Here is a 26421-nt window from a genome sequence, read left to right on the forward strand (position 1 = left end):
ATGAAGTTCATGCTTGGCATGACATCCCTCGATTGAGTTTAAAGGGGAGATTTGTTGAGGTAAACTCAATCTAGAAGATTAAGGAAGGCAACCACTAGCTGTCACCGCCCAACCGTCCGGCCGCTAGCCACCAGCAGCCAGCCGCTTTCACACCGTCAGCCACAACCGCCTTCACACTTGAAGGTTGAATTTTCTTTTTTTGAATTCGTGTATAAATAGGTAGCTGAGTTTATGTTATTATGTGTGGAAAGATTTGATAGAAATACAGAGAGAAAGAGAGAGGTTATGTATTCAAAGCTTTTGTTTAATTCTTGTAAACTTTTGTTCTTGAAATAAAGAGTGTATTTTATCCCCTCTGAGTGTTTCAAAACTACCACCAGTGGTTTCTCCCACTAACAGCCTACCGATTTGCTTAAGTTAAATCATCATTTAACCTTTACATCAGCATGCCCTTGTTTCCTTATTACTGCTGAAGATGAACTCCACTATTTGCGTGATTATGGAATGGTTAGGAGCATATAGATATCTCCATGCTTCTCTCAAGATACACAGTTTTGGAAGGGGACTATTACTCAGTAAGTAAATTTGCTTCTACAGGGAAGGCTTGTCTTTTTCTCGCAGGCTTATGGTGGCTGTGGAAGCAGCAACACAATCTGATTGTTTTCTTAAGAATGGTGTGCTAGTGATGATTGGATGATCCGAAGGATTCTCTTGAATGATAAGGAGTCTGAGAAAATCTTAAAGGGGAATACTCATTACCAACTGTAGTTTATCGAAAGAACTAAAAAGGGGTATGTTAAATTAGACGTGGATGGTAGCTCATTGGGAAACCCTAGTAAGGTTGGTTTTTGTTGGCTTGATGATCAGGGACACAGATGGCTCCTGGTAATGCCAAGAAACCAAGAGGAAAAAAAAAACCTTAAAGAATGATATTTGTTGTCTCAGTTATTTTTCAACAATTATTTTGAAATAATAATAATAATAATAATCTTAGAACTGATGACACAAAAGATAATAAACTCCCATTTGAATGACATAAAAGTTCCATTAAGCTTTTAAAACTATAAAAAAATAATATTTGCTATTATCTGAAATATCGTTATTCATATTTATTATAAAGTTTTTTGTCAAACTTTTTTCATGTAACAATAATCTATAATTCTTGTTTTAGTATAGTGATATATTTATCTTTTGAAATATTAGATTAATAACTTGATCATGATTAATAATTTAATCATGATAGTTTTAGTATGTATCATCACACACGAGTCCAAAGATAGGCCACCCACCTTCAATTCAATGTTGTACTTGGCATAGAAGAATATCAAAATATTCAAACATGTGATGAGGAAGTATCGTATATCAATTTTATAATTAAAATATTTTGAATTCAATCAAAATATCTTTGATAATTTTAAATTATAAATTAAAGGAATCATTATATTAAAATTTTAGGTCAACTAAGTTGAATATATAAGTTGCTAAAAAAAATTATGTACGAGAATAATTGTAAAGATATAATTCTTCTAGAAAATAAATATTTTGATTCTCATAAAAAAATCATTATGAAAAAATCATTGAATTAAGATTTTATATTTGATCGAGTTGAAAATAAATATTTTAGTTATGATTAAAGAGTATTATTAGATTGAAAGATTTCCAGGGTAGCTAAGCTATAATAAATAATTTTAAATTTTAATAAAAAAACTATTATATTAAAATTCCAATTAACCAAAACTGAATAAGCAATCTGCCATATATATTATATATAATGACGAATGCAAGTAACCATTCTGCCATTTATTTATTTATTTTGTATTTCCCTTGATGATAATTAGGGGACTGTTCTCTTAATTAACAGCTAATTACCCCTCATCATACGTAAGCCAAATATATTAATTAAGCCAAAGTATGTTTTTATGTATTTTCTATTATATTAAAAAAGAGTTACTCTCTGGTCTACGGAGGAGACAAAATTCTTGTATATTAATTACTCTACATTAATCAACGTATTTCTTTGTCGGATCATATTAAAACATCTACAGTCAAATATATGCAATTAAATTATAATTTTATTGTGACGTCAGCCCTGCTGAGCATTCTTAAAGCACATCGAAATTTTGTTTTACGGAAAAATTAGCTAACCACCAAGTTACTGTAATTAAAGTACTAGACACCAAATTAAATTCGTGCAAGTCCAGGTAAATTTAAAATTGGCCATATATATATATATTATGCCAAGAAACCGAGAGAGAAAAATAAGTTTCAGAAATATATATATTTATTATCTCAGTTATTTTGCAACCATTATTTTGCAAAATAATAATAGAACCTATAATTAATTATCAATCCTATAATTAAAATATTTTTAGATTTAATTTAGATATTTTTGAATAATTTTAGTTAAAGAGAGGATTATCATATTAAAATCTCAAGTTAATCGAATTAAAAATTTAATTTTAATTTTTTTATTAAAAAATTCGTAATATCTCAATGCAAGCCTTCCAAATAGCATCTTCCCATCACCGGCTAAGCAGCAGGGAGGGAATCTGATGCGGCTTGACTTACAACTCAACTGAGCCCTAATTTGAAAATGAATTAGCCAGCGGCCAATCACACACACGATGTTGAGATTAGGTCGGCCAATGCAAATTAGTGACTTTAATCTTTAATTATTATTATTTTGAAGAGCTAATTACCTCATCATACGTAAGCCAAAGACATTAGTTATCATTTAAGCGAAAAGGCAATAGCAAGGCTAGTTTTTATAAATTCAACCGTAATTCTGAGTGCATCACCTGAAATTCAGGATATCACATGCTGAATTTTTATTTTATTTTTATTTTTATGATTTCTGACTTTGCAAGAGTCGATATTCTAGTTTTATTTTTTATTATATTAAAATAGAATTACTCTCTAGTCTTGGTCTGTGTACTAAGTAAAGTTTTATCGATGTATTTTAAATCTTGTATATTAATTAATTCTATATTAATCTTCATATTTCTTTAATAAATCACATTAAAAGATCTAAAGTCAAATATATGTAATTAAATTATAATAATATTGTGATAGCCCTTTTAGAAATTTTTAAAGCACATCAAAATTTATTTTTGTTAGGAAATTGCTATTTTATAGTAAGGCCTTATTTTCACTTAATAGAAGCTTAATTAATACAATTATTTATGTTATGTTTTATAGTTTTTGTTTATTATTAGTGTCATGATTTATAGTCATTTATCTATTAGAAGCTTAATTAATACAATTATTTATGCTATGTTTTATAGTTTTTGTTTATTATTGGTGTCATGATTTATAGTCATTTATCTATTATTGTTGGCATTATTTAAAAATAAAAATAAGAGAGTATTAAAAGAATAAAAGAGAAATAAAAAATGCTTGCAATGGCTGCCGCCGCACCTGGAAGTATAGCAAAATCATATTAAATATTATGTTAATATTCTTAATTTTTAATGAATAAAAATTAAAAGACGACTGGTTGGAATCCCTAACCATTTCTAGGAAACATTAACTGCTACACAAGTTACTAGAATTAAAATAATGGCTGCCCGATTTGACATGATTTTCCTTGCTAGCGCACTAGAGAAACATGCCCAGCAAAATTAAAAATAATCAGGAATTATTTAGAAATATAAATACTAGTATTTTTATTTTTTGTAAATTAAAGTTAGAAAAAGAAAACTGAACTTTATATTCAAATACAATATTTATCTATCCAGAATTATAAAAGACTGCTTTTCAGAATTTTAAATATGTATAAGTTTAAAAAATATATTTTATATATTTTTCAGTTTTTTTATAAATTTTTTTATCATTTTTTTCAAATGAAAAAAAACATGAACAGTAAAAAAATTTCAAATGAAAAAAAACATGAACAGTAAATTTTTTTTCTTTTCTATATAAGAATGTTTTAGCAGTATATATGATAAATTAAAATTATTTTTTATTTAGTGTTATAAATTTAGTTTTTATTAAAAATCTAGTATAAGGATTTTTTTAGCTAAAAATGTAACCTTTTCATGATAATTTTTAATTTGAATGGGATAAAATCAATATTTTATTATTAAATTGTCATAATTATTACAAAATATTAATACGAATATGATAAATTATAAATTATAGTTTTGATTTTTATGAAAAATAGTTGTAATAGTGATGTATTTTTGTTGTTGGTAAAAAAATTGTCTGTATTCTCAACAAATGAAATCGTTTTTCAATTTCCAATAAAAAAGAAAAATTAAAAAAAATCTAAAATGGAAAAGAAAGACAATTTATGCCTGTGACCGCTTAAGAAATATTTGGAGGAGGGTAGTTGAGGTCTCTACATATTTGATCTACATGTAAACGCTTGCTCCTCAGGTTCTCAGCACAGTTTACGTACAAATGGCAGCTCCTGTCACACGTAACGATCATAAAACAGATTCCCAGAGGATGGAGTTGGAAGAGTCGACAGAGAAAAGCATCAGGACATCATTTCATAACCATGCACCAAGCTTCATTAGTAGTGCTGCAACTAATTGTGATGCAACATCCTTATCCAGCTTGGAAGAAAACGAAGATGAAATTGAGCTACAGTGGGCAGCCATTGAAAGACTACCCACTTTTAGACGGCTTAGGCTGTCATTGTTTGACAGAAAGGAAGATGGCGAAGGAGAGGAAGGCAAGAGGGTGGTTGATGTTACCAAGCTTGAAGCTCTTGAACGCCATGTTTTCGTCGACAAACTTATAAAGAAGATCGCGGAAGATAATTGCAAGCTGTTAAGCAAGTTTAAAGAAAGAATAGACAAGTAAGAACCTTGCCTGCCCTGCTATTCTATTCTTGATTTCTTACACTTATGAACATCGATTATGTGCATTAGCGTATGAAACAAGGAAACGGAATCATTGCATTAGAAAGCATTCTATTCCTTCTCTTTCTCCTTTTCTTTTTTATCTTTACATGCAACTCGCAATGAACTATCTGTTTTTTTTTTTTTCTTATGTTTCCTTTTCGAGGTATAAATTGGATTTCATGAATGAAAATTAAGCATTAAATAGAGTCTAGAAAAGACAACCTCATGGTTCCCTGAAGCATGTAAGCTGGATAATGAGCTAATTTGTTAGTCTGTTGCTGAACGAAGCTGAAAGTTGGGTCCTGAAAGGGTAATAAGATATCTCTCATATCTACAATAATCAAAAAAACAATCATTTGAATCCATAGCGTAAGTTTTTTTGCGAGATTACTTAAGAACAAAATGAGAGGGTAGTGCTATGCTTCTGCTGTGATTGCGTATTCTGATTGTCACTTGCAGTGTCCCTTGATTCCAGCACAAGTCTAAATAAAATTATTTTTAGCTTCCACAAATTGCATGCACTGTTGTGTTACAAGCCACTGTGGATGTATCTTGGAGTTACATGATTGGTTAAAAGCCTTAAACTCGTCAAGTGTCTTTTTCGTGGGACAAAACCATGAGGCCATGCATTTGTGTGTGTACATTATATAAGAGGTGAGCTCAAGATTTCTTAATCGAGCCTATGAAATCTCTCTATCCACTCTTTATTAACCCCAGTAAGACACCCAGCAATTAATTTTTGATAGCAGTAACTTACCATCGATCTATCTTCTATAGCCCCATATCTTTATAGAAAGTTCTTCTTTCGCAGACGACATGAAGAAAGGAGCTATATTGAGAAAATAAAATTTAAAAATAGTGAATAAATATGCTCAAGGGAAAAATAGGAATTTACTATATACTGTTCCTGCGCGCAGGAGGGGGAAACATAAGTGATAGCATTCACTGAATAGCACTGCAGTGCTTCTTCAAGATATACAACCTTATAGCTTGAGAGAGCTACTGATTATTTATTTGGAAACGATACATCCATGGATGTTTATGTGCATGTATTTTTGTCAGTACTGATCAATGTTTATTTACTCTTGATCAGGGTGGGTCTGGAATTGCCAACTGTGGAAGTGAGATATCGGAATTTGTCTGTGGAGGTGGAATATGAAGTGGTTCACGGAAAGCCCCTTCCTACTCTTTGGAACACCCTCAAAACTGCATTTGGGGCAAGTATCTTTCCTTGTTTTTCTCTGTTTAGCGTCATCTAATCTTTCAGCATTAGAAAGTCACTGCTCAAACACTTCGTTTTTAAGGAGAAATAAAACTTGACTGCGTTTACCATAAGATGACAGGAGCGCAAGAGTGCTGTGAATGAAAAATAAAAATTGAAACTTCGAGTCCACCATGCACTATACATTAATTTATGGGGTTGACTTGTTTTTATTTTTTTCTCTCACTTGCAAGTTCTGATAATGAAAGAAATATTTTCTATCGACAGGTTATTGCAAATATTACGGGATGCAAGTCGGTACGAAACAAGATTAAAATTCTCAAAAATGTCAACGGCATCATCAAGCCCTCAAGGTTCACACATAATAATGCATCTGTTCATGACGTTTCCCAACGGTTTTGATCAGTTCTAATTTCTGCAACGAGGAGCAACTAACTTATGATTGCTATTTATGGGAGTTAATACATAAACTCACTTTCCATGCAGGATGACTCTCTTGCTTGGTCCTCCAGGTTGTGGGAAGACCACTTTATTACAGGCACTTGCAGAGAAGCTTGACGAGTCCTTGAAGGTCTCTTACTTGTGCATAAAAATACATGCCATAAAACAACAATATGAACCATCTCTGTAGAACTGTCACCTGCTATGAGAATGAACTGGGAAATTATGAACGAAAATAATGATGAAATCACAAATTGTTAAACATATGATATAGAACAATAACTGATTTCCATGTATAGGTCGAGGGGGAAATTTCATATAATGGTTACAAACTCAATGAGTTTGTTCCTCAGAAGACATCAGTTTACATAAGCCAATATGACGAGCACATTTCTGAAATGACTGTGAGGGAAACCCTCGACTTTTCTGCTCGTTGTCAAGGCATTGGGGGCAGAGAAGGTAGGCTTGCTCCACATCTTGTAGTGGTAAACATATCTTAGAGACTTAAACTGATACAGCAGCTGTTTACTGCTGAAGATATCATGAAAGAAATCAGTAGAAGGGAGAAGGAAGCTGGTATTGTCCCAGAACCGGATATAGATACCTACATGAAGGTAAAGCTAACATAAGAAACAAACTAACTCTTTTATCATGATCTCATATTTGAGGAAGCGTGGTTCCTACTTTCTAGTAGCAATCTCAGCTGACAATCTCTACGAACAGGCAACTTCAGTTGAAGGATTGAAAAGGACTCTCCAGACGGACTATATCTTGAAGGTGATTCTCTATATAACAAAGGAGTATCAATGCGAAAGATCCTATCCTCCCCATTGACTACAGATTCTATTCTTTGTGGCATTACAGATCCTTGGACTGGACATATGTGCTGATACAATGGTGGGAGACGCAATGAGGAGAGGAATTTCAGGTGGTCAAAAGAAAAGGCTAACAACAGGTTGTGTGAATTGCAAAGTTTAAATAATTAATTACTTGTTGAGGAAACTTGCAGCTAAATGTGTTTAAGAACATTAACGATCCTATATTTATAGAAATAGCAAAAAGAGAAAAAATAGCCTCTGCTGGAGATTTGTAGAGCACTAGAGCTAGGTGTTACAGGAAATCCATTTCTTCGGACATTAAAATCTCTGTTACTCTCTTCTGCCAGGGGAAATGATAATTGGTCCAACAAAAGCGCTCTTTATGGACGAAATATCCAATGGCTTAGACAGCTCAACCACCTTCCAGATTGTTAGCTGCATGCAACAATTCGCACACATAACAAAATCAACCATGTTGGTTTCACTTCTTCAGCCAGCTCCCGAGACCTTTGATCTCTTCGACGACATTATTTTGATGGCAGAGGGAAAGATAGTATACCATGGGCCTCGAGACAACGTTCTGGAGTTCTTTGAACATTGTGGTTTTAGGTGCCCACCACGAAAGGGCATTGCTGACTTCCTCCAAGAAGTACGTACCCTTGCTTAATTCATTTCACATTACAAGAACATTGCCCCAAAATACTTTTTCAGCGGGACATTTTTTTACTTATCCGCAGGTAGTTTCTGAAAGGGATCAAGGACAGTACTGGTATCATAAACAGCAACCTCATAGTTATGTTTCCATCGATATGCTTGTAAAGAATTTCCAGGAATTTCATGTGGGACAGAAGCTAGAAGGGGAGCTCTCCAGGCCTTTACAGAAATCTGAAAGTCATAAAAATGCTTTGTCATTCAGCATCTACTCCTTAAGAAATTGGGAACTATTCAAAGCTTGTATGGATAGAGAATGGCTGCTTATGAAGCGAAACTTGTCTCTTCATGTATTCAAATCAGTACAGGTAAAGACTAATTGTGACTGGATTATCAACGTATTTTTACCTGACACTCTTAACTAATCAGCAAGTTGTTATTGGGTTTTCTTCATGCAGCTCGTGGTCACTGCAATAATTACAATGACAGTGTTCATACGTAGTCGAATGAATATTGACATGGTCGACGGCAACCTATACATGGGTTCCTTGTTTTATGCTCTAATTAGATTAATGTGCAATGGGATTCCCGAATTGTCATTGACTATACAAAGAATAGCAGTTTTCTACAAGCAAAGGGATTTCTACTTTTATCCTGCGTGGGCTTATTCTGTTCCAGCAGCCATTTTAAAGATTCCGTTTTCTTTGCTAGATGCATTTCTTTGGACAGCTCTTACCTATTACGTTATTGGTTTCAGTCCTGAACCAGAAAGGTGTTTTGTTGCGGACAAATGTCATTTCTATTATGAAAACTGTATTCTTTTCTAACTCTTGTTTGTTTTCAATGACTGTCAGGTTTTTCTACCACTTCTTTCTTCTGTTCCTTGTTCATCAAGTGTCTGTATCAATGTTCCGTCTGATTGCTTCCATAGTTCGGAATCCATCTATTGCGTCAACATTCGCTCTTTTCATTTTATTAATCACATTTCTATTTGGTGGATTTGTAATTCGACAACGTAAGCCCTTTGGTGACTTTTAGCACAAAGCTTTGCATAAATTAGCCATTTAAATCAAACGCTTTCTTTGCTGCAGCTTCTCTACCTTCTGGGCTGAGGTGGGGCTTTTGGCTCTCTCCAGTTGCATATGCGGAAATCGGTGCATCTTTAAACGAATTCCTTGCTCCGAGGTGGCAAAAGGTGAAACCCGACTTCTACTTTGGTTAAATACTCAATAAATACTCGTTGCTGTGGTTGTTCACTGCTAATTGTCTCTTGCAGGTTTCATCTTCCAATATTACATTAGGTCAGAAAATTCTCGAAAGCCGGGGACTAAACTTCAATGAATACTTCTATTGGATACCTTTAGGAGCATTAATTGGATTCTGGATAATTTTCAACATTGGATTCACCTGCGCCCTCAGTTATTTAAAAGGTAAGTTTCATATTATCATGCGGATGGATAACAAATTGATTCCTCATGCTCATCTATATAAACTTGAAATTTGCAGCCCCTCGGAGATCTCGGACCATAATTTCTCAAGAAAGGCTCTCCACTATTCTAAAGAGAAAACAAGATTTAAGCGACTTTCCTAGCGCTGAAACACCAAAATCTGCCGCAGAAATGGAGAAAATCAGTAATAATTATTTGCTGTTGCCATTTATTTGATATTCCTTGAAAATGATGGATATTAATCAACAAACAAAACAGATGAACTCTTTTTTTTTTTCTATTTTACTGCAATATCCGTAATGATTTCATCTGTTTTGCAGAAATGGTTTTGCCTTTTGAGCCCATAACAATATCCTTTCAGAGTGTGCAATATTCTGTCGACACTCCTAAGGTAAGAACAACTCATCAACACAGGACTTCCTTGGCTGGTAGTTATAGTTGATGTTGATTGATTTCCATGCATGTGTCACTCAGATATTAAGAAAGCAAGGTCTTCCACAAAAAAGGCTGCAGCTTCTTCATGATATCACTGGTGCCTTCAGACCTGGGATTCTTACAGCATTGATGGGTGTTAGTGGAGCTGGGAAAACAACACTAATGGATGTTCTTTCTGGAAGAAAAACTGGTGGCATTATTGAAGGCGAGATAAGAATTGGAGGGTACCCTAAAGCCCAAAAGACGTATGCTAGAATATCTGGTTATTGTGAACAAACAGATATTCATTCTCCACAGATTACAGTAGAAGAGTCAGTAATGTACTCAGCTTGGTTGCGGTTGCCAGCTCAGATTGACAAAGGGACAAGATCTGTAAGATGCCCAATTTGAACTACTATTGTTGTTCGATTCTTAAATAATGACATTTTCTGTAGCTGAACACAAGATTCCAGCCTGAGAAAACCAGTTAAAGTCTTAAGCTCAAATTGAAAAATATATAGAAAAAACAGTGACAAGATCAGTGTTCTCATTAACAGAAAATAATTGATCTTTAGATATGAAGTGTTTTGTTGTGAGAGCATCTCTAGTGCGTATTCAGGGGTTCTTCTCACGTTAGCATTTGGTAGTAGCATATACACATAAATACGCATTATCATCATTTCTTTCTGCAGGAATTTGTAGCAGAAGTTATTGAGATGATTGAGCTTGGTGAAATCAGAGATGAATTAGTTGGCATCCCTGGTGTTAGTGGTATATCGACCGAGCAGCGAAAACGGCTAACTATTGCCGTAGAACTTGTTTCCAATCCATCTGTAATATTCATGGATGAGCCCACCTCTGGTCTGGATGCCAGAGCAGCTGCAATCGTCATGCGAGTTGCAAAGAACATTGTTAATACAAACAGGACAGTTGTGTGCACAATTCACCAGCCAAGTATTGATGTTTTTGAGGCATTTGATGAGGTAATCGGCTATGTTCACATGAAAATATGCAGTATGCAATATCAAAAACGAAATCTTAGCAATCTGAAAACTTTAGTGAGCTGCCTGATTTCTTGCGGGGTGAGAACAGCCATTGATTGTGGGTCACATGTAAACGATTAAGCATAAAATGTGTGATCAATCAAAAGTAAAATTTATTAGTACTTTAAGTGGTTAATTAGGAACTGTCAGTGCAAGACTAATTAAATTTCTTGATATTACTTAAGGTCCTTTTATTTATCAAAAATAATAATTCTTGCAGCTCATTTTGATGAAACGAGGAGGACAAATAATATATTCTGGAGAACTGGGTCAGAATTCAAGTAAGCTTATTGAGTATTTTGAGGTAAGCATCCATGCACATGTAATGATTGACTTCCAGGTTCATTGTCTGTTATGTGTTTCCCCTGGCATTCTAGTTCTTTCAATTCTTCGTTAAAGAACAAATTAACAGAAATAGAGTTGAAGAACTGATATTCATGTCTATATAAGTATAGTTCTGTAGGTAAATATGTTTCTATGTATGAGCAATATCTGTCAAAGAATTTTGGAGACCAACCGGCCACTTTGTCTATCTTATTCGTTTATATTTACTCATTTACGCACATATTTGCACGCAGGGCATTCCTGGAGTTCCCAAAATCAAAGAAAATTACAACCCTGCAACATGGATGTTAGAGGTTACCGGTTCTTCTATGGAAGCTCGACTTGGTTTAGATTTTGCAAATCTCTACAAGGACTCCCATCTCTTCCAGTAAGCTTAACTATATATATAACGGGTGGAGCACTTTCTAGATTGCAAGTGTTGCGTGTTTGACAAAAGTTTCGTTGTCATTTGAAACAGAAACAAAAGAATTATCGGAAAGTCAATGTGTTTTTGCTTGATGTAGGAAAAATGAAGAGCTGGTTACTAGACTGGGCCTTCCAGAACAGGGTTCGAAGGAATTGCATTTCTCCACCCCATTTCCACAAAATGCATGGGAACAATTTAAGGCGTGTCTTTGGAAACAAGAATTGTCCTACTGGAGAAGTCCAGAATATAACTTGGTTCGGTTGATATTTATCATCGCGTCTTCTTTGATATTCGGAGCACTTCTTTGGCAAAAAGGACAGAAAATGTAAGTTCTCTACAGGCGAATTTATCAGCAATGTTAATGCTTGAATATCCCATAGAAAATGCTAACTAGTGATTACACTCCTTGTTCCGAAGAAATGATGAACAAGACTTCTTCAACATACTGGGATCTATTTTCATCTTTATTCAGTTCGCCGGAATAGGCAACTGCTCGTCTGTTCTACCATTTGTAGCTACTGAACGCGCCATTGTATACCGGGAAAGGTTTGCTGGAATGTACTCTTCGTGGGCGTACTCATCTGCACAGGTTCGAAGATAGTACCAGAAAGATTTAGCATTAATGTCCATGAAATCAGTCAATATAAGATTTTAGTACTTGCAAACTTTAACATAAACTTCTTGTTACGAAAGTGCAGGTGGTTGTAGAAATTCCATATATATTGCTCCAAGCTGTGCTGCTTCTGATAATTACATATCCAGCAATAAATTTCTACTGGTCAGCTTACAAAGTATTGTGGTACTTCTACTCAATGTTCTGCACATTGCTCTATTTCAATTACCTGGGATTGCTGCTTGTCTCATTGACCCCAAATTTCCAAATGGCTTCAATATGGGCTAGTTTCTTCTATACCATGACGAATTTGTTCTCAGGCTACCTTGTACCGGAACCGGTAAGCCATCTACATATTTGCTCATGACGCGCATTAACTAGTGTAGCGTCTTGGATAAGTTCAACTAGCACCATCTTCAAGCTGCACAATAACCATTCTGAGTATAGACACTAATTCTAATGCTTCACTTTCTTTGTCAAGACAGTTGTTGTCTTAATGTGTAAACCAAGAACTCCCCAGCCTTCTGTGTTTTTTTTGTTTTTTCCTTCACAACACTAGCGAAACAAAGTTTTGGTAACTATAAATTTGTATTTGTTGCAGCAGATGTTTCTTTTTTTATCCTGAAAGTAATGTTCAATATTTCTGACCCAAATACATGTATCTTGCAGAAACTGCCTAGATGGTGGGCTTGGGGCTATTGGATTTGTCCAACTTCATGGTCCCTGAAGGGCCTTCTGGCATCACAGTACGGTGATATAGAAGCGGAAATCACAGCATATGGAGAGCGAAAATCAATCAGTTCCTTCTTACGAAGTTATTTTGGGTATAAACATGATGATTTAGGTTTAGTGGCAGTAGTTCTTCTTGCTTTTCCAGTTTTCTTTGCACTCGCTTTCGCCATTACCACAGCAAAACTGAACTTCCAAAAAAGGTAAAGATGGTTGTACATGAACTTATTCCCTTTGTATTCTTCGGACGAGATACAATAATTTGGGTTGAGTCTACGTGATTCTACCAAGGTTCATTGAGTAAGAGTGATTTCCTTCAGATTTATTTTGAAACTAACCATGATAAAATGGGACAAAATTCAATAATATGCTAACCATCCGTATAAATTCAACACTCATTTTAGAAACAATTAATTTTAAACATATTCTAACTGTAGAAATAGATGTAGACTCAATGCGCTTTTAAAATAATTTTAACAACAAGACAATAAATTTAATCATGACATTGTCAAATTTAAGTTTAAGTTTATTTTACTTGTCTCTTAATTTATGGACTGATGTAAGCATAATAATTGAAAATTATGTTAACTGGTTTTCGTCATGATGTTGCTAAATTAACAATGTTTCGGCTAAAAGCAGATGGACAAGTCTACTATTTATTTTTAGGGTTCATATAAAAAAACCTATAAAGATAAACTAAAAAATAATTAGAATAATTCATGAAAATTTAAAGTGATAGATTTAAAAGAGAAATATATAGTAAAGATGATTTTTTTATCAAAAAAATAGTAAGGATGATGTCTTTTTTATTAACTTCTTACTCAAATCTTTGAAATCAATACTAACTTTTAAGATTTCTAGTGCTATTTATTTACTAAGTGACGACATCATTTCTTAAATATATTTGATTTAATTTTGAAGAGTCTCACCATTATCATAGTGTAATAGCATAGTTAATTAACTAAAAATATTAAGGTTGAGCCTGATTGTTTGTATTTATTCTCTTATAATTTATTCTTTTTTTTTGTTGCTATTTGTTGTTCATGTAATTTTCCTTGTAATTATTTCTTTTTGACTCCTAATTATTTTTGGGATACTTATTTGTATTGTTTATTTATGTTTATGTTATTAAATTGTTGTATTTATTTTTACCTATTGAATTGCATGTATGTATGTGGGTGGGTGGGTGGGTTTGGATGCGCACTATTTTATTTAAAGCCTTCACACACGTTAATGAAAACCAATAAAAAATCTATGGATCTAAACTCGCCCCATTTAAGATTAGAAAAGGAGATTCACTTGGCAAGTATGATTTATATCTAGTAATGCTCACTTGTACTTTTTCTTAGCTTGGGACTCATCCTATAAGTGGGGTTTGATGAAATTATTCTCATACTCGGTTTATATAAATGTTAAAAGGTCAAGTTACCTCGCTGATAATTGCTTGCCAATAAAATTTGAGTCCAAGCTACCATAGCATATGAAGCTTGAAGAAAGAATGCCTAACGTCATCTGGTTGTTAGATTGTTAAGAGATATTTTCCTCCCAAAATCATATTGAATTCCAAAAGCAATATGGAGACATTGCTTAATTATTTAAGATTTAGGTGAAGCACTCATGTTTTTAAGTTATGATAGGGTTTTGGATACTAGAATACAAGTATTTCATCTTTAACGGGTATTTCACCCTTGAAGAATATAATTCTCTCCTGGACTATCTAATATCAAACCTAGTGTGGTTTTATGGGCTAAAAAATGAAATGTAATAAATTATGCTTGGTTGACTCAAATTAATCAAAGAATGATAAATGAAAAGATAACCAAGTGGGGTTTTAGTGAAAGCTAGTTTTGGAACACATTCTAACCTACAATCAAGAAGAGATTGCATGATTAAAAAAATAAGATTTGTTTGAGAATTTTAGCGTTGAGAATTTATGGTCTATTTATCTTCCCATCAGTAGAAGATATGATCAACCTTAAAGTTGTTGACGTGTTTACGAGTTTAGTTACTTTTAAAGTTAATACAACAACATCAACTTTAGCTAGGAGCTTTTAGCTAACTAGAAGCATACTTTGATCATGGTGTAGGGAAAAAAAAAAGAATGGTTATTTTATCTCAGTTACAGTAGCAATAAAAAAGAGTTTTTGGTAAAAAATTCTCAGCAAGATTCTGAGCCCAGCAAAGCTTTTGACAAAGAAAAAATAAAGTAAAATGAACCTAGCAAGATTCTAAGTCCTACAAATAGAGGCAGAGCTAGAAAATACAATTAAGAGGGACCAAGATTTTAATTTTTTTACTATTTGGAATAAAATGATAAATATTCTTAAGGGAGGGGCCGGAAAAAAAATTCCTTATAGTGGTCGGGGCCCCTGTTAGTCCCTTATCTCCGCTATAGCCTGCAAGGCTTTTAAGGGAGGGGCTGGAAAAAAAATTCCTTATAGTGGTCGAGGCCCCTGTTAGTCCCTTATCTCTGTTATAGCCTGCAAGGCTCTGATAATTACAAATCCAACAAGGTTTTGATAAAAAAAAAAAAAGTGGCAATACTTCAACAAAAAAAACCCAACAAAGCTCCAGTGATTAAAAACCCAACAAAGTTTCAACAAAGAAATGGTATAACAAGACTTCAGCATAAAAGATCCAGCAAGGTTTTGAGCCCAACAAAGCTCTTAATGAGATATTGCATCTTTGAGCTCTTATCTACCAGATAGTGCACTTTCTAGCTCTATCTATTTTTTTTAACATGTTTTCTAGCTCTTACATACCAAATAATACGCTTTTTAACCCTATTTATTTTCTTATAAGAGCATTTTCTAACCCTCACATATCAGATAGTGCATTCCTTAGCCTTATCTTTTTTTTTCTTTTGAGTGCACTTTATAACCCTTACCTACCAGATAGTGCGCTTCCTAGCCTTATCTTTTTTTCTTCTAAGTGCGCTTTTTAGTTCTCACCTACTAAATAGTACATTTTCTAACCCGATTTTTCCTTTCTAAGTGCGCTTTTTAATCCTTATGTTTTAGATAATATGCTTTTTAGCCTTATCGTTTTCCTTATAGATGTACTTTTTAACTCTTACTTTTTAGATAGTGCATCTTTAAACCCCTTCCCTTTGTGTTTGTTTAGCATTTTGCAACCCTCACCTACTAATTAATATGCTTTCTACCCCTGTCATTTTCCTATTGAGTGCGCTTTTTAGCTCCATTTCTTTTACACAATGCTTTTCACATTATTTCCTTCTAAACGTGCTTTCAAGCCCTCACTTATGACACTTTCAAAAGGATTGACCATTTCTTGATCTAGTAAATCCTTAATTTCTCATTTTTTTGTTTGTTTATAGATTGACCATTTCTTGATCTAGTAAATCCATTTCTTGACCAGTCTTTCTTTGTTTATAAGCTTACAATCTAAAGTCTCTTACAAGACTTTTTGTTGTAAATATTGTATAGAAAAGGGGCAATTGTCATAACTCAATTTTAGATTTCTCTCAATATTATCTTTTTCTTTTAAAAAAATGAGAACAATAAAAAATAAAAAAGACTGGTAGCTCGGCTAGAACATGTTAAGAAAGGGTTTTAAATGCAAAGGGGATCCAAACCAAGACTTTAGATGAAATTAAGAATCTAATTATATCTAAGATTGAAAGACAATGTAAATTTAAAATTAAATTAAAGGATTGTTATATGAATTTGCATAAAAATTAAGTTTGAGAATTTAATTAGATTTTTAATATGTCAATTTAATTTAATCATTAGCCCATTTAAAGGTTTAATTAAGCTTAAAAATTAATATGGGTCAAATTAAAATAAGTAATTAAATACAAGGATTTAGTTAGACTTTTAACAAGTCAAATTAATTTTATTATGAATTTAATTGATAAAAAATCAACCTAGTTTTAGAATTTTAGATAACTAAATATAGCTATTCCGGAGAGTAAATAAGAATACATTAAGGCCTCAAATTATTCAAGAAATACTCAAAAATAATAATAATGCTTGATTTGAATACATAAATCGGATTTTATCAACTTCCTTGCTCGCCATAACACTAATTATTGCCGATCTTGATTTAGAATGTCCTCCTTTCCTTAAATATTTGTGATATCTGCATGATTTTGTTCGGTACTAGCATATATTTGAACGTCCCAAACCTACCTTGAACCCGTCGCACAATCATCTTCATCTGTATAGGCTGTCTATTCCTCATGGAAGCTCCTCTCTCTTTTGCAATATCGACTGTATTACTGTGTGTTGCTAGCTTTGCCTGCGTCTATGCCGACAACGCTGGCTTCACTTTGGAACCTATCCACCGTGATTCATCAGAGTCCCCCTTTCACAACCCTCAAGAGATCATTCATCTCCAGCGTGTCAACAATGCTTTGCGTCGATCCGTCAATCGGGTCCACCACTTTGACCCAACTGCTGCTGCTTCAGTCTCTCCTAAAGCTGCTGAATCTGAGATTACATCCGCAAGTGGTGAATACCTCATGAGTTTATCCTTCGGGACACCACCTCTTACGGTTATGGGTATGGCAGATACAGGCAGTGATCTAATATGGACACTGCGAGCCATGCAAGAATTGTTACAACCAAGTTGCTCCTGTTTTTGATCCAAAGTCTTCCAAAACATATAGACACTTCTCTTGTGACGCAAAGGAATGCACCTCGCAACAGCAAACTTCTTGCTCTGGTGGCGAAATTTGCAATTACGAATATGCTTATATGGTGATCGATCGTAGACCCTTGGAATTCTTGCTGCTGATACAATCACTTTGGATTCCACATCAGGCCGTCCAGCACGTTTCCCAAAAACTGTCGTTGGTTTTGGACTAAAAAATAATGGATCCTTCAATGACCAAGCTTCGGGTATCGTTGGCTTTGGATGCGGTTCACTGTCTCTTATTTCTCAAATGGGTACTTCAGTCGGTTGAAAATTCTCCTACTGTCTGGTGCCTTTATTATCCCAAGCGAGAAGATCGAGCAAACTAAACTTTGGCAGCCACGCTGTTGTTTCAGGTCATGGAGTTAAATCTACCCCATTATTAACTGATGATACCTTCTACTATCTAACTCTTGAACCTGTGGGTCTTGGAAAAGAGAGAATACAATTCGGTGATTCTTCTTCGGGAACTGGTAGTGGAAACATCATCACTGATTCAGGTACAACTTTGACTATAGTACCAGAAGATGTCTTGAATGAGTTATCAAAAGCAGCAGACAATCAAGTTGAGGGACGGCGTGCTGAAGACCCAAGTGGATTCCTGAGCCTTTGCTACAATCATCTCAAGGTTCCTGTAATCACTGCACATTTCACTGGTGCAGATGTGAATCGTTCAAATTTCAGATGATCTTGTGTGCTTGGCCTTCGCCTCTACTAAATCATATGTATCAATCTACGGAAACCTTGCGCAAATGAACTTCTTGGCAGAATATGACCTTCAAGGGAAGTCTGAATTTCAAGCCAACAGATTGCAGCAAATTATAATTCGATAGCCACAGAATTTAACTCTTGTTGCCTTGCGCATGTAAGTCGAAGACATCTCTACTTTCTTATACTGTTGGCTTCCGTCCTGAAAAACTTTATTAATAACAAGTTCAGATTTCACTTCTTTTTCCCTTGTTTCTTTCACATAGCATCAAGAGATCCTTTTGAGTAGTTTTCCTGTAGACTGGAGACGTCGGTAGATGCAAGAACAGGTTTTCAGATTTGACTGTTCAGATTCGATTTTGGGACACGCTGAAATTGGGAATACATGTATCATATAAAGCAATAACGATATGATGCCCACAATCACGCCGCTTATAGATGTTACCGCTGAAAGATGCAGTGGATGTCGAATAATTATGTCAATTAACATTACTGAATCCGAAGCGCTTCCCAGTAGATTGATTGATTGTTATGCGGGAAACCTCAACTTTACAGTCTATAAATAAATGCATACAAAATAATAAACACGTCCTATCATATGTCAATATTGCAATGGGCAACTATGGATCACCTCAGCTTGTTCCGTAGTCCAACATTTCCCACCTGAAGGGTCGGAAAACGTACAGAACCTCAGGACAACTCTTGAACAGAAGAGCCACACAGACACAAACTGCAGCAATTGCCACCATTGAGAGCATTGCAGGCCTGTACAGCTGAGACCTGCTGGCTATTCCATAAACCACCTTCTGACTGCAAAGCTTGCAGTTGCGCTGAGTGGGTCTCAATGCTGTTCGTCCGATCTCAAAGCTACTGGACAATCCTTCATTTTGTTTCACATTGATGTTACTGTTTGAGAGATTGCTAGGGATGTCAAGCACAACATGGCCCCCAACAGCTTGTCTCTTGTTAATTTTCCTTTGTACAAGATGGATGTATGTGTAGTGGCCACGCAAGCGAGCATAATCTTCAGGTGTGAAGCCTGTGCTGTCAAGAGCATTCTTCCATGCTTCAATGCCCACCTGAAATGTATCACGCAAATCTTTACACAAAATGAAGGCATATAATAAATCCCTGCCAGAACGTAACAATGATTGAAAAGCAGTCTTGGATTCAATTTTCCATGTTATTATTGACTGCTGATTTTTTTAAAAAGAAATTGAAAAGCAGTCTTGGATTCAATTTTCCAAGATGTTATTATTGACTGCTGATTTTTTTTAAAAAAAGAAAAGAAAATTGCTTCCTGTCCAGACATTAAATAAAAGAATAGAAACAACAAATTAACGCATTATGGGAAATGGAAAATGGAAAATCATCCACTAGCTACAAAAAAATGAAAAATGATAAGTAATATAAAGCTTCAGATGTGGAATGATAACGAAAAGAGGCAGCTAAATTAAAGGCCTGCTTTACACTGCTATTGGTAGCTATGAGATCAGAGATGATCATGTAGCTGCAGCGTGACAAAAGCAACCCCCTCAGTAAAGTTATTTTCTTTTAGAATCAAGGTTTTTCAACTTACGTTTCAACTATTTTTTGAGAGACAGCATAGTTGTGACTAAGAGCAGTAAATTTACCACACTGGTTCACACAAAAAGGTAGTATAAAACAATCAAATGAAGCAAGATTAAACTTCAGTACATTGGCTATTTGATACTCTACAATACATCATCACTAAATTGAATTAAAAAGGAAACTCTGGGAACTGAATAAAATGTGGGAGAAAATATAGCTAAAGTAAAACCTCCTGATTATCTTCTCCATCTAACAACATCACATTAGGTTTGCAAAATCATGCAATCAAAAAAATTTTGATCATATTCCAATTCCTAGAACTGATTATTGTTGTCACGACATAAGTATGAACAGTGATCTGGATTGAAGAGCATAGAGAGTGAAACTGGTGGTGGTGAAAATTCATTCCATCAAGTATAAATGCAATATTAAGAAAATTCTCTCCTCAGAGTATCCAGAAATTAATTTAATTAGAAAAGGGGTTACCATTCCAGGATCTTCAGTTAATATGTCAAGTACATCTTCAGAACCATCTTTACCCGCTGCAATGTGAAGAGGTGTCAAACCAGCTGGGCCTGTGACATCTGGCCTAAACAAAATGCTCTCATGGCTTCCACCAACTAGTGCCTTGTCTTTGGACCCAAATTTCTCAGGAACATATCTTAATAGGAGCTCCACAAGAGACCTAGAATTTCTCCTCACAGCTCTGTGAAGAAGGCCCATTTCTGATAATGCTACATTCAAAGATGAGTGCTCTTCAGTGCCAACAATTCCGTTGTGCAGAATGCTCAAGAGTTTCCCCACAACAGCACACCATTCATGGTCCATGGAGAATTCCATGAGCCACTTGAATCTTCTTAGCGGGAAGAGATTCATACTAGGATCCGAGCAGCCCAATCTAGACTTCAACTGGCTTCTGTGAAGAAGCCAGCTCATTTCATGAACAAAGTTCATCGCTTGATTTTTGGCTGCCATTTTTTCAGTTTCCTCAAAATCTGCATCTGTTTCAGTCTCCAACACACCCTCAAGCATGCGGATCTCAGAACATACATCTTCCTCTGCAACTAAGAAAGGAAAGAAACTGCTGCTAAAACCGTGATCTTCAATCTGGATAGAGAAAAGATTGAACTCAGCGTACAGAAGCATACTCAAAAAAGTATCAGTATTCTATGAAAGCACATTAGCAACTGCATACAAACGCTTGAAAAACTAAAGAATTGTGATGACTCGACATAAGGGTTAATTTAAGGTACAGTTTCAAGAAAGAATTTTCCTTGAGATAGGAATGAAGTTCGCTCCAAACAAGCCCAGATATATCTAATTCACAATCTCTTTGAGATAGTAATGAAGTTGGCCCTAAATCAATCCAGATATATCTAATTCACAAAGAAAGATGCAGAGCACTTTAATAACCTATCTCGTCACATATTAAGGTCACACTTTAATAAAAACACTCAATAGTTAATGAGGAAAAAAAATCACAGATTCAAATTAAACTAGCATGTATCCAACAAATCCTCAACGAATTATAGATTCAAAACTAGCATTTATCAAAGATAAGGATAAGAAAAGAAAAGGATTGAGATGAGACACAGAAGGCAACAACACCTCAATGAATCCTCTTCCAGTCACCATGGGGATAGAGCAAGAAAAGTTGACACATTGGACCTCATCATGACCTTTGAAGCTATCAACACCATCCATCACCTCCTGTGTATTTTCTTGAACCATATAATTCCCTTCTACTGCACAGAGTAATCTGAAAAACAGAAGTGAAGAGCACAAGGTGTAGCTTAGTAGCACATAATACCAGCACAATGAAAGAGAGACTACAAAAAATACAGGAAATCAAGACTTCAACAATTCTATATCAAGTGAAAACCAACAATCATTACCTTGTGGCAGGCCGAGACAAGTTGACCCCCTTAATTAAAAATTCAGCTCTCTCAGATGCAGTTATAGCAATTGGCTTGACACTTAAAATTTTGCTATAATTGTTGCTTGTGAGAGGCAAAGATGTATCAACAACCACCTGACCTGCAACACAAAATTCACAATATTTCATTCGTAAGTCTTGTTACTACTAGACAAAATTCAGAATACTTCATTCATACAAGTCTTTTAATACTAATCTATTCTTCTAAGTTTCTGCATCACTTAGACAATCAAGGGCAACAGACCATTATAAACAAATGCTATTTGATGTTGCACCCTAATATAGATCCATCCAGTTCTCCAGAAAGTGTCGTCTGATACATCTAGAAGCCTGCTCAAACTGGAGCCAAGGCCGCAGCAAAGCTATACAAAGGAAAATTCGACTATAAGGCCACAAAAGTTGTCTGGATAAGTTTAGATCAATGACAATGGTCAGGGTTTATGAAGCTTACTTCCTCCCATGCAGCCTCGGCCTGATGAAGATAAATGGTCAGAATGATACAACCAGGCCTGATGTAGCTTTCAATATCAGTGGGGCTATGAGATAACCAGTCCAGAATCTGAAAACCAAAACATTTCACATAATCATAATTTGTAAGTAAAAAAACATCAAACAGCAACACAAAAAAAAATTAAATTTTGCATACCTGGGCACGCAGGACAAGAGGAAAATCATTTGGTTCTTTCCCAAATAATTTAAAAACAATTCGATCTGTGCGGCTCTGAAATGGTAGAAAAGGATAAGGTAACTGATGAATATTATACGGATACAACTTGTAAGTCAAAAGACAGAACAGATGATCCATCCACAGATTGAAAAGTAAATCAAGGGGAAAATATAAGAAATCAACATTTCACCTAGTCTTGGATGAAGGTGATATTTTCCTCTAAAAAAGAAATGGCTTGTTATTTTGGGACAATCATGCTACTCAGAATAATATGAACACATGAATAAATATAAGCATCCAAAGGGACTCTAGGAATCAACCAAGAAATTCTTCTTGGTGCTATACAAATTGAGTTTAGATGGGAAATGATAAACAATATGCAAGTACAGTATACCTGAGCTTCTCCACTGGAACTAGAAGGTGACTGTGCGGAAGCTGAATCTGAATTTCTGCTGGTCTGAGGAGGACTTGACTGATGGGAGTCTTGTTGTACCCATGAAGGGCAATCAAGGGAGCTAGTCCTTGCATTCACAGGAGCAGGTGATCTCTCTATATCTTCAGCGCCATCATCTGAGTCAACATAAATGTCATTCAAATCAAAATTGTTCATCTTGACCTGCCCTGCTGTACTCTCTCGAACTTCTGAATACACTGCAAAGTTGTTTGGAATGCTAGGTTTCAAGGAAGATGTGGTCTGTATATTTGCACCATACGCATCATGCACAGGCACAACTTGCTGAGGCATTCCGGACACAGGTACTGTCAGAGGCTGTTTTAAATTTGAAGGGCCTTCACCATTTGAAAGCAAAGTTGAGACTACCTCTGAATTTCCAAATGATGTGCTCAAATCTCGAGGTTCCTGCAATGGTCCAAACATGTTTCTTCCTCCATGTTCAACACTATGGGTTGCAAGGCTCCTTAAAAGATGAGTTAACAGATCCTGATCAGTTGTTTCGTCTGATCTATTGGCTGCAATTCAAAAATGACACAATCATTATCTAACAAATACAGGTCACTATACAACAAGAAGATATAAGGTGCCCAAGTTTTCCAGGTAGAAAATGAAGCCCGCAGCACAAAACAGAAAATCAAGGTAATATCAATGGGCAAACAGGAAATCCTCAATGAATTAATTCTGAAAAGTTCAAATAGGAAAACCATGGAGTTCCTTACAATGCATGTTTGACAGTATCCTCAAGAGACTTATCAAAAGATAGCCACTGTTCTGATCATCATTCATCGAACTTCCATTACCAACAGTATCAGGATTAGTCTTCCTTCTCCTTTTATTGTGGCCAGCCAGACGTCTACGACAACTTCTCTTCCCTTCATCAAACTCTTGAAGGACATGAAACCTGCAAAAAAAAGTTGACAAGGCATCAGTTATGTACTTTTGGCAGAATATAAGGAACTGCAAACCAAGAAATTTTCCCCGAAATATATGAGTAATAATCGAATTTTTTTTGAAAAATGGAGTTGGTAAAAGAAAATTGGGACTGCATTAATCTCCATCCAAAAAATTGCAAAACTAGTTTTCCAATTTTCCAAATTTATATTGAGTTTGGAAACACATTTTAGAAGCTCTCCATAGTTTTTTTTTTTTTTACTAGTTTTTTTTTTCATTGTTTTTTCAAAAGAAGAAAATACATGAACAATACAATATTTTTATTTTATATACAAGCACTTTTTAACAATATAAAATATTAAAATTATTTTTTTACATTACATATTAGTTATTGTCAAATTTTTATTATAAATCTAATATAACGATTTTTTTGAGTTAACAATATAACTTTAAATTGATAATTTTTAATTTGAATGAAATAAAATTAAATTCTACAATTCAATTATGAAGAATACAAAATATTAAGATGTCTGCTATAAATTATGGTTTTGATTTTTTATGAGAAATATAAGTAATGGCAATGTATTTCTTATTTTTCCAGTGACAAAATTCGTCTTCGCTCCCAATAAATGAGCTTATACACACATACCTACTGCACTGCTGACAGAAACGCTGCATAACGTTTCCAACGAGAGCTTTGCTAGCCTTGGAATGCATCTCACAAACCTTATGCCGCCTGTGATAGTCCTTGGCATTGCTCAGATCAACACCGCAATCCTCCACCTGACAAACCGCCCGGCTCAAGCCACCCCCAACCAATTTAGTCTTCTTCCCGCTGCTTCCTTCCCAATTCCCCGCATCCCTTTGACCACCAAGCTTTAAACTAAGACCACCAGTTTCCTGATCATTCAAATTGTCGTCTTCAATGACAACCACCCTTCTCCTTTTCTCCAATTCCCTTTTTCCTTTCTCAACTCCCAGATTCACTTCATCGGAGCAAGAGGATGAACTATTGGTCGAATTCCCAGTGGCCGGAACTCCTGTCCCAACCCCAAGAGGGAAAAATGGCCTCCTGACGCTGGTTGATGGTACCGGATTCAAAGGACTAGCAATAAAAAGATCACCATCCCATTTCCAATCATTCAAATCCCATTCTAAACCTCTCTTCCCTACTGCCCGCATATCAGTTGGGCCCATAGCATAGAAATGATGAGCTTCCCCTCCAAATCTAGCCTCCATACCAAATACCCAAAAGGATCCAAGAATTTCACTAATTGAACCAGCACTGATAACCGAAAAGAAAAAACAGCAAGACCCCAGATGAACTAAACCAGAAAAGATGAAAGCTTTAAATGAAAACTACACCTAATCAGCTTCACTTCTTCCCCAAAAGTACAAAAAAACCACACCCACACACCCATGATTCCAATTAACAGCAACCCACATACCAGATTACCCTTTAATCAGCTACCTCTCCCTCCAAGAATCCTTTTAACAAAAAACCATCAACCCCACTTCAAGCTCTATGATTTCCTCGATTGAATCAATCATATACAGGAAAGTAGGAAAAAAATAAAAATAATAACTTTACTTGCCGGAAGAAACTTAACAATCCTGTCCGAAGAGAAGGAAAACAGATCGCAATTGTTGCCGAAAAGTGAAGACAAGTGGGCGAGAAGTCAGGGTGATGATGATGATGCAGAAGAGGAGTGGAAATGGTAAGGTGTGATTTGGTACATAGGAAGATAAAAGTAAACAACTATCTTTGCTCCTTTTACTTACCATTACCTGAAAGAAGAAAAAATGAGATATAGACGGAGGAAGAGAGAGAAAGATGACATCTACGACGACAACAACAACAACAACAGTACCATCCGACAACAACAAAAAGAAAAGGATGCCTTTCTCCTCCTTTTACTTTTTCTTCTCCATTTTCATTTCGTCTCACGCTGCCATCGTTTTTGTTGTACGTACTGTTACTGACGCCCAGTTTGCCTAATTTCATAACATTCTGATTTTTTTAAGAAAAAAATTATTTTGACAGCTTTAAAATTAAAAGAAAAACTCTCATACCAAACAAAAATGTGCGAGAGTCATAACTAACAGTTAAAAGCCAGAGCAGTGTCAGTGAGTGACCAATGCATTGATGCTTTACGAGCTGACAGTGCTTCGTCGTGAGGTAATTTCCAGCTTCGGACAAGTCAATGTCGTTGAATGAGAAAGGATTCACTGCTCTATGTATGTAGGATAATATAGTAAGATCGACTGTTTGTGTCAGTCAGTCAGTCAGTCAGCCAGTCACTGCTTCATTATGCTCAGATGATAGAAAGATAAGATAACCCACCGTTTCGTGCGTTGTTAATAATTGAAGCACCGTCCGTGAGCGCTCAAAGTTTTGCTGTTTTTTTTATATTATTAAGATTGGTAATCAAACTAGTTTTTATATAACTTCATTACTTTTATCTTATTAAAGTTAATAATTATATAATTTTTTAATAATTATAAAATTTATAGGATTTAAATTAATAATTTTTAAAAAATAAACTCAAAATATAAA

At 35.0% G+C, this 26421-nt stretch overlaps 2 protein-coding genes and 1 pseudogene across 3 annotated transcripts; 2 read left to right on the top strand and 1 right to left on the bottom strand.

The window, feature by feature from the left end:
- Positions 1-4358: 4358 nt before the first annotated feature.
- LOC105112088 (pleiotropic drug resistance protein 3-like) lies at positions 4359-13190 on the top strand. The gene is made up of 24 exons (XM_011007672.1): positions 4359-4805; positions 5944-6067; positions 6340-6425; positions 6559-6643; positions 6813-6972; positions 7051-7127; positions 7237-7290; positions 7378-7468; positions 7679-7980; positions 8069-8350; positions 8441-8754; positions 8837-8997; positions 9074-9177; positions 9259-9412; positions 9489-9614; positions 9751-9821; positions 9905-10237; positions 10537-10827; positions 11108-11191; positions 11466-11599; positions 11736-11963; positions 12056-12227; positions 12337-12591; positions 12921-13190. The coding sequence occupies exons 1-24, from the start codon at positions 4402-4404 to the stop codon at positions 13185-13187; spliced, it is 4359 nt and encodes a 1452-aa protein (XP_011005974.1). The 5' UTR covers positions 4359-4401; the 3' UTR covers positions 13188-13190.
- A 3744-nt stretch (positions 13191-16934) lies between these two features.
- Positions 16935-18745, top strand: LOC105112069 (aspartic proteinase CDR1-like; annotated as a pseudogene).
- Positions 18746-18804: 59 nt separating this feature from the next.
- On the bottom strand, positions 18805-25703 carry LOC105112070 (squamosa promoter-binding-like protein 1). 2 transcript variants are annotated; one of them, XM_011007638.1, is made up of 11 exons: positions 24514-25703; positions 23693-23874; positions 23340-23488; positions 22914-23255; positions 22499-22573; positions 22304-22411; positions 22097-22214; positions 21812-21953; positions 21525-21675; positions 20403-21023; positions 18805-19423 (listed from the first exon to the last, which is right to left on the bottom strand). In XM_011007638.1, the coding sequence occupies exons 1-11, from the start codon at positions 25101-25103 to the stop codon at positions 18977-18979; spliced, it is 2925 nt and encodes a 974-aa protein (XP_011005940.1). In that variant the 5' UTR covers positions 25104-25703; the 3' UTR covers positions 18805-18976. The 2 variants fall into 2 exon arrangements, with proteins under 2 accessions (XP_011005940.1, XP_011005939.1); XM_011007637.1 differs by having other exon boundaries at positions 22914-23488.
- Positions 25704-26421: the final 718 nt, after the last annotated feature.

Source organism: Populus euphratica, unplaced genomic scaffold (genome assembly GCF_000495115.2).
Source record: "Populus euphratica unplaced genomic scaffold, PopEup_1.0 scaffold322.1, whole genome shotgun sequence".
NCBI lineage: Eukaryota > Viridiplantae > Streptophyta > Magnoliopsida > Malpighiales > Salicaceae > Populus > Populus euphratica.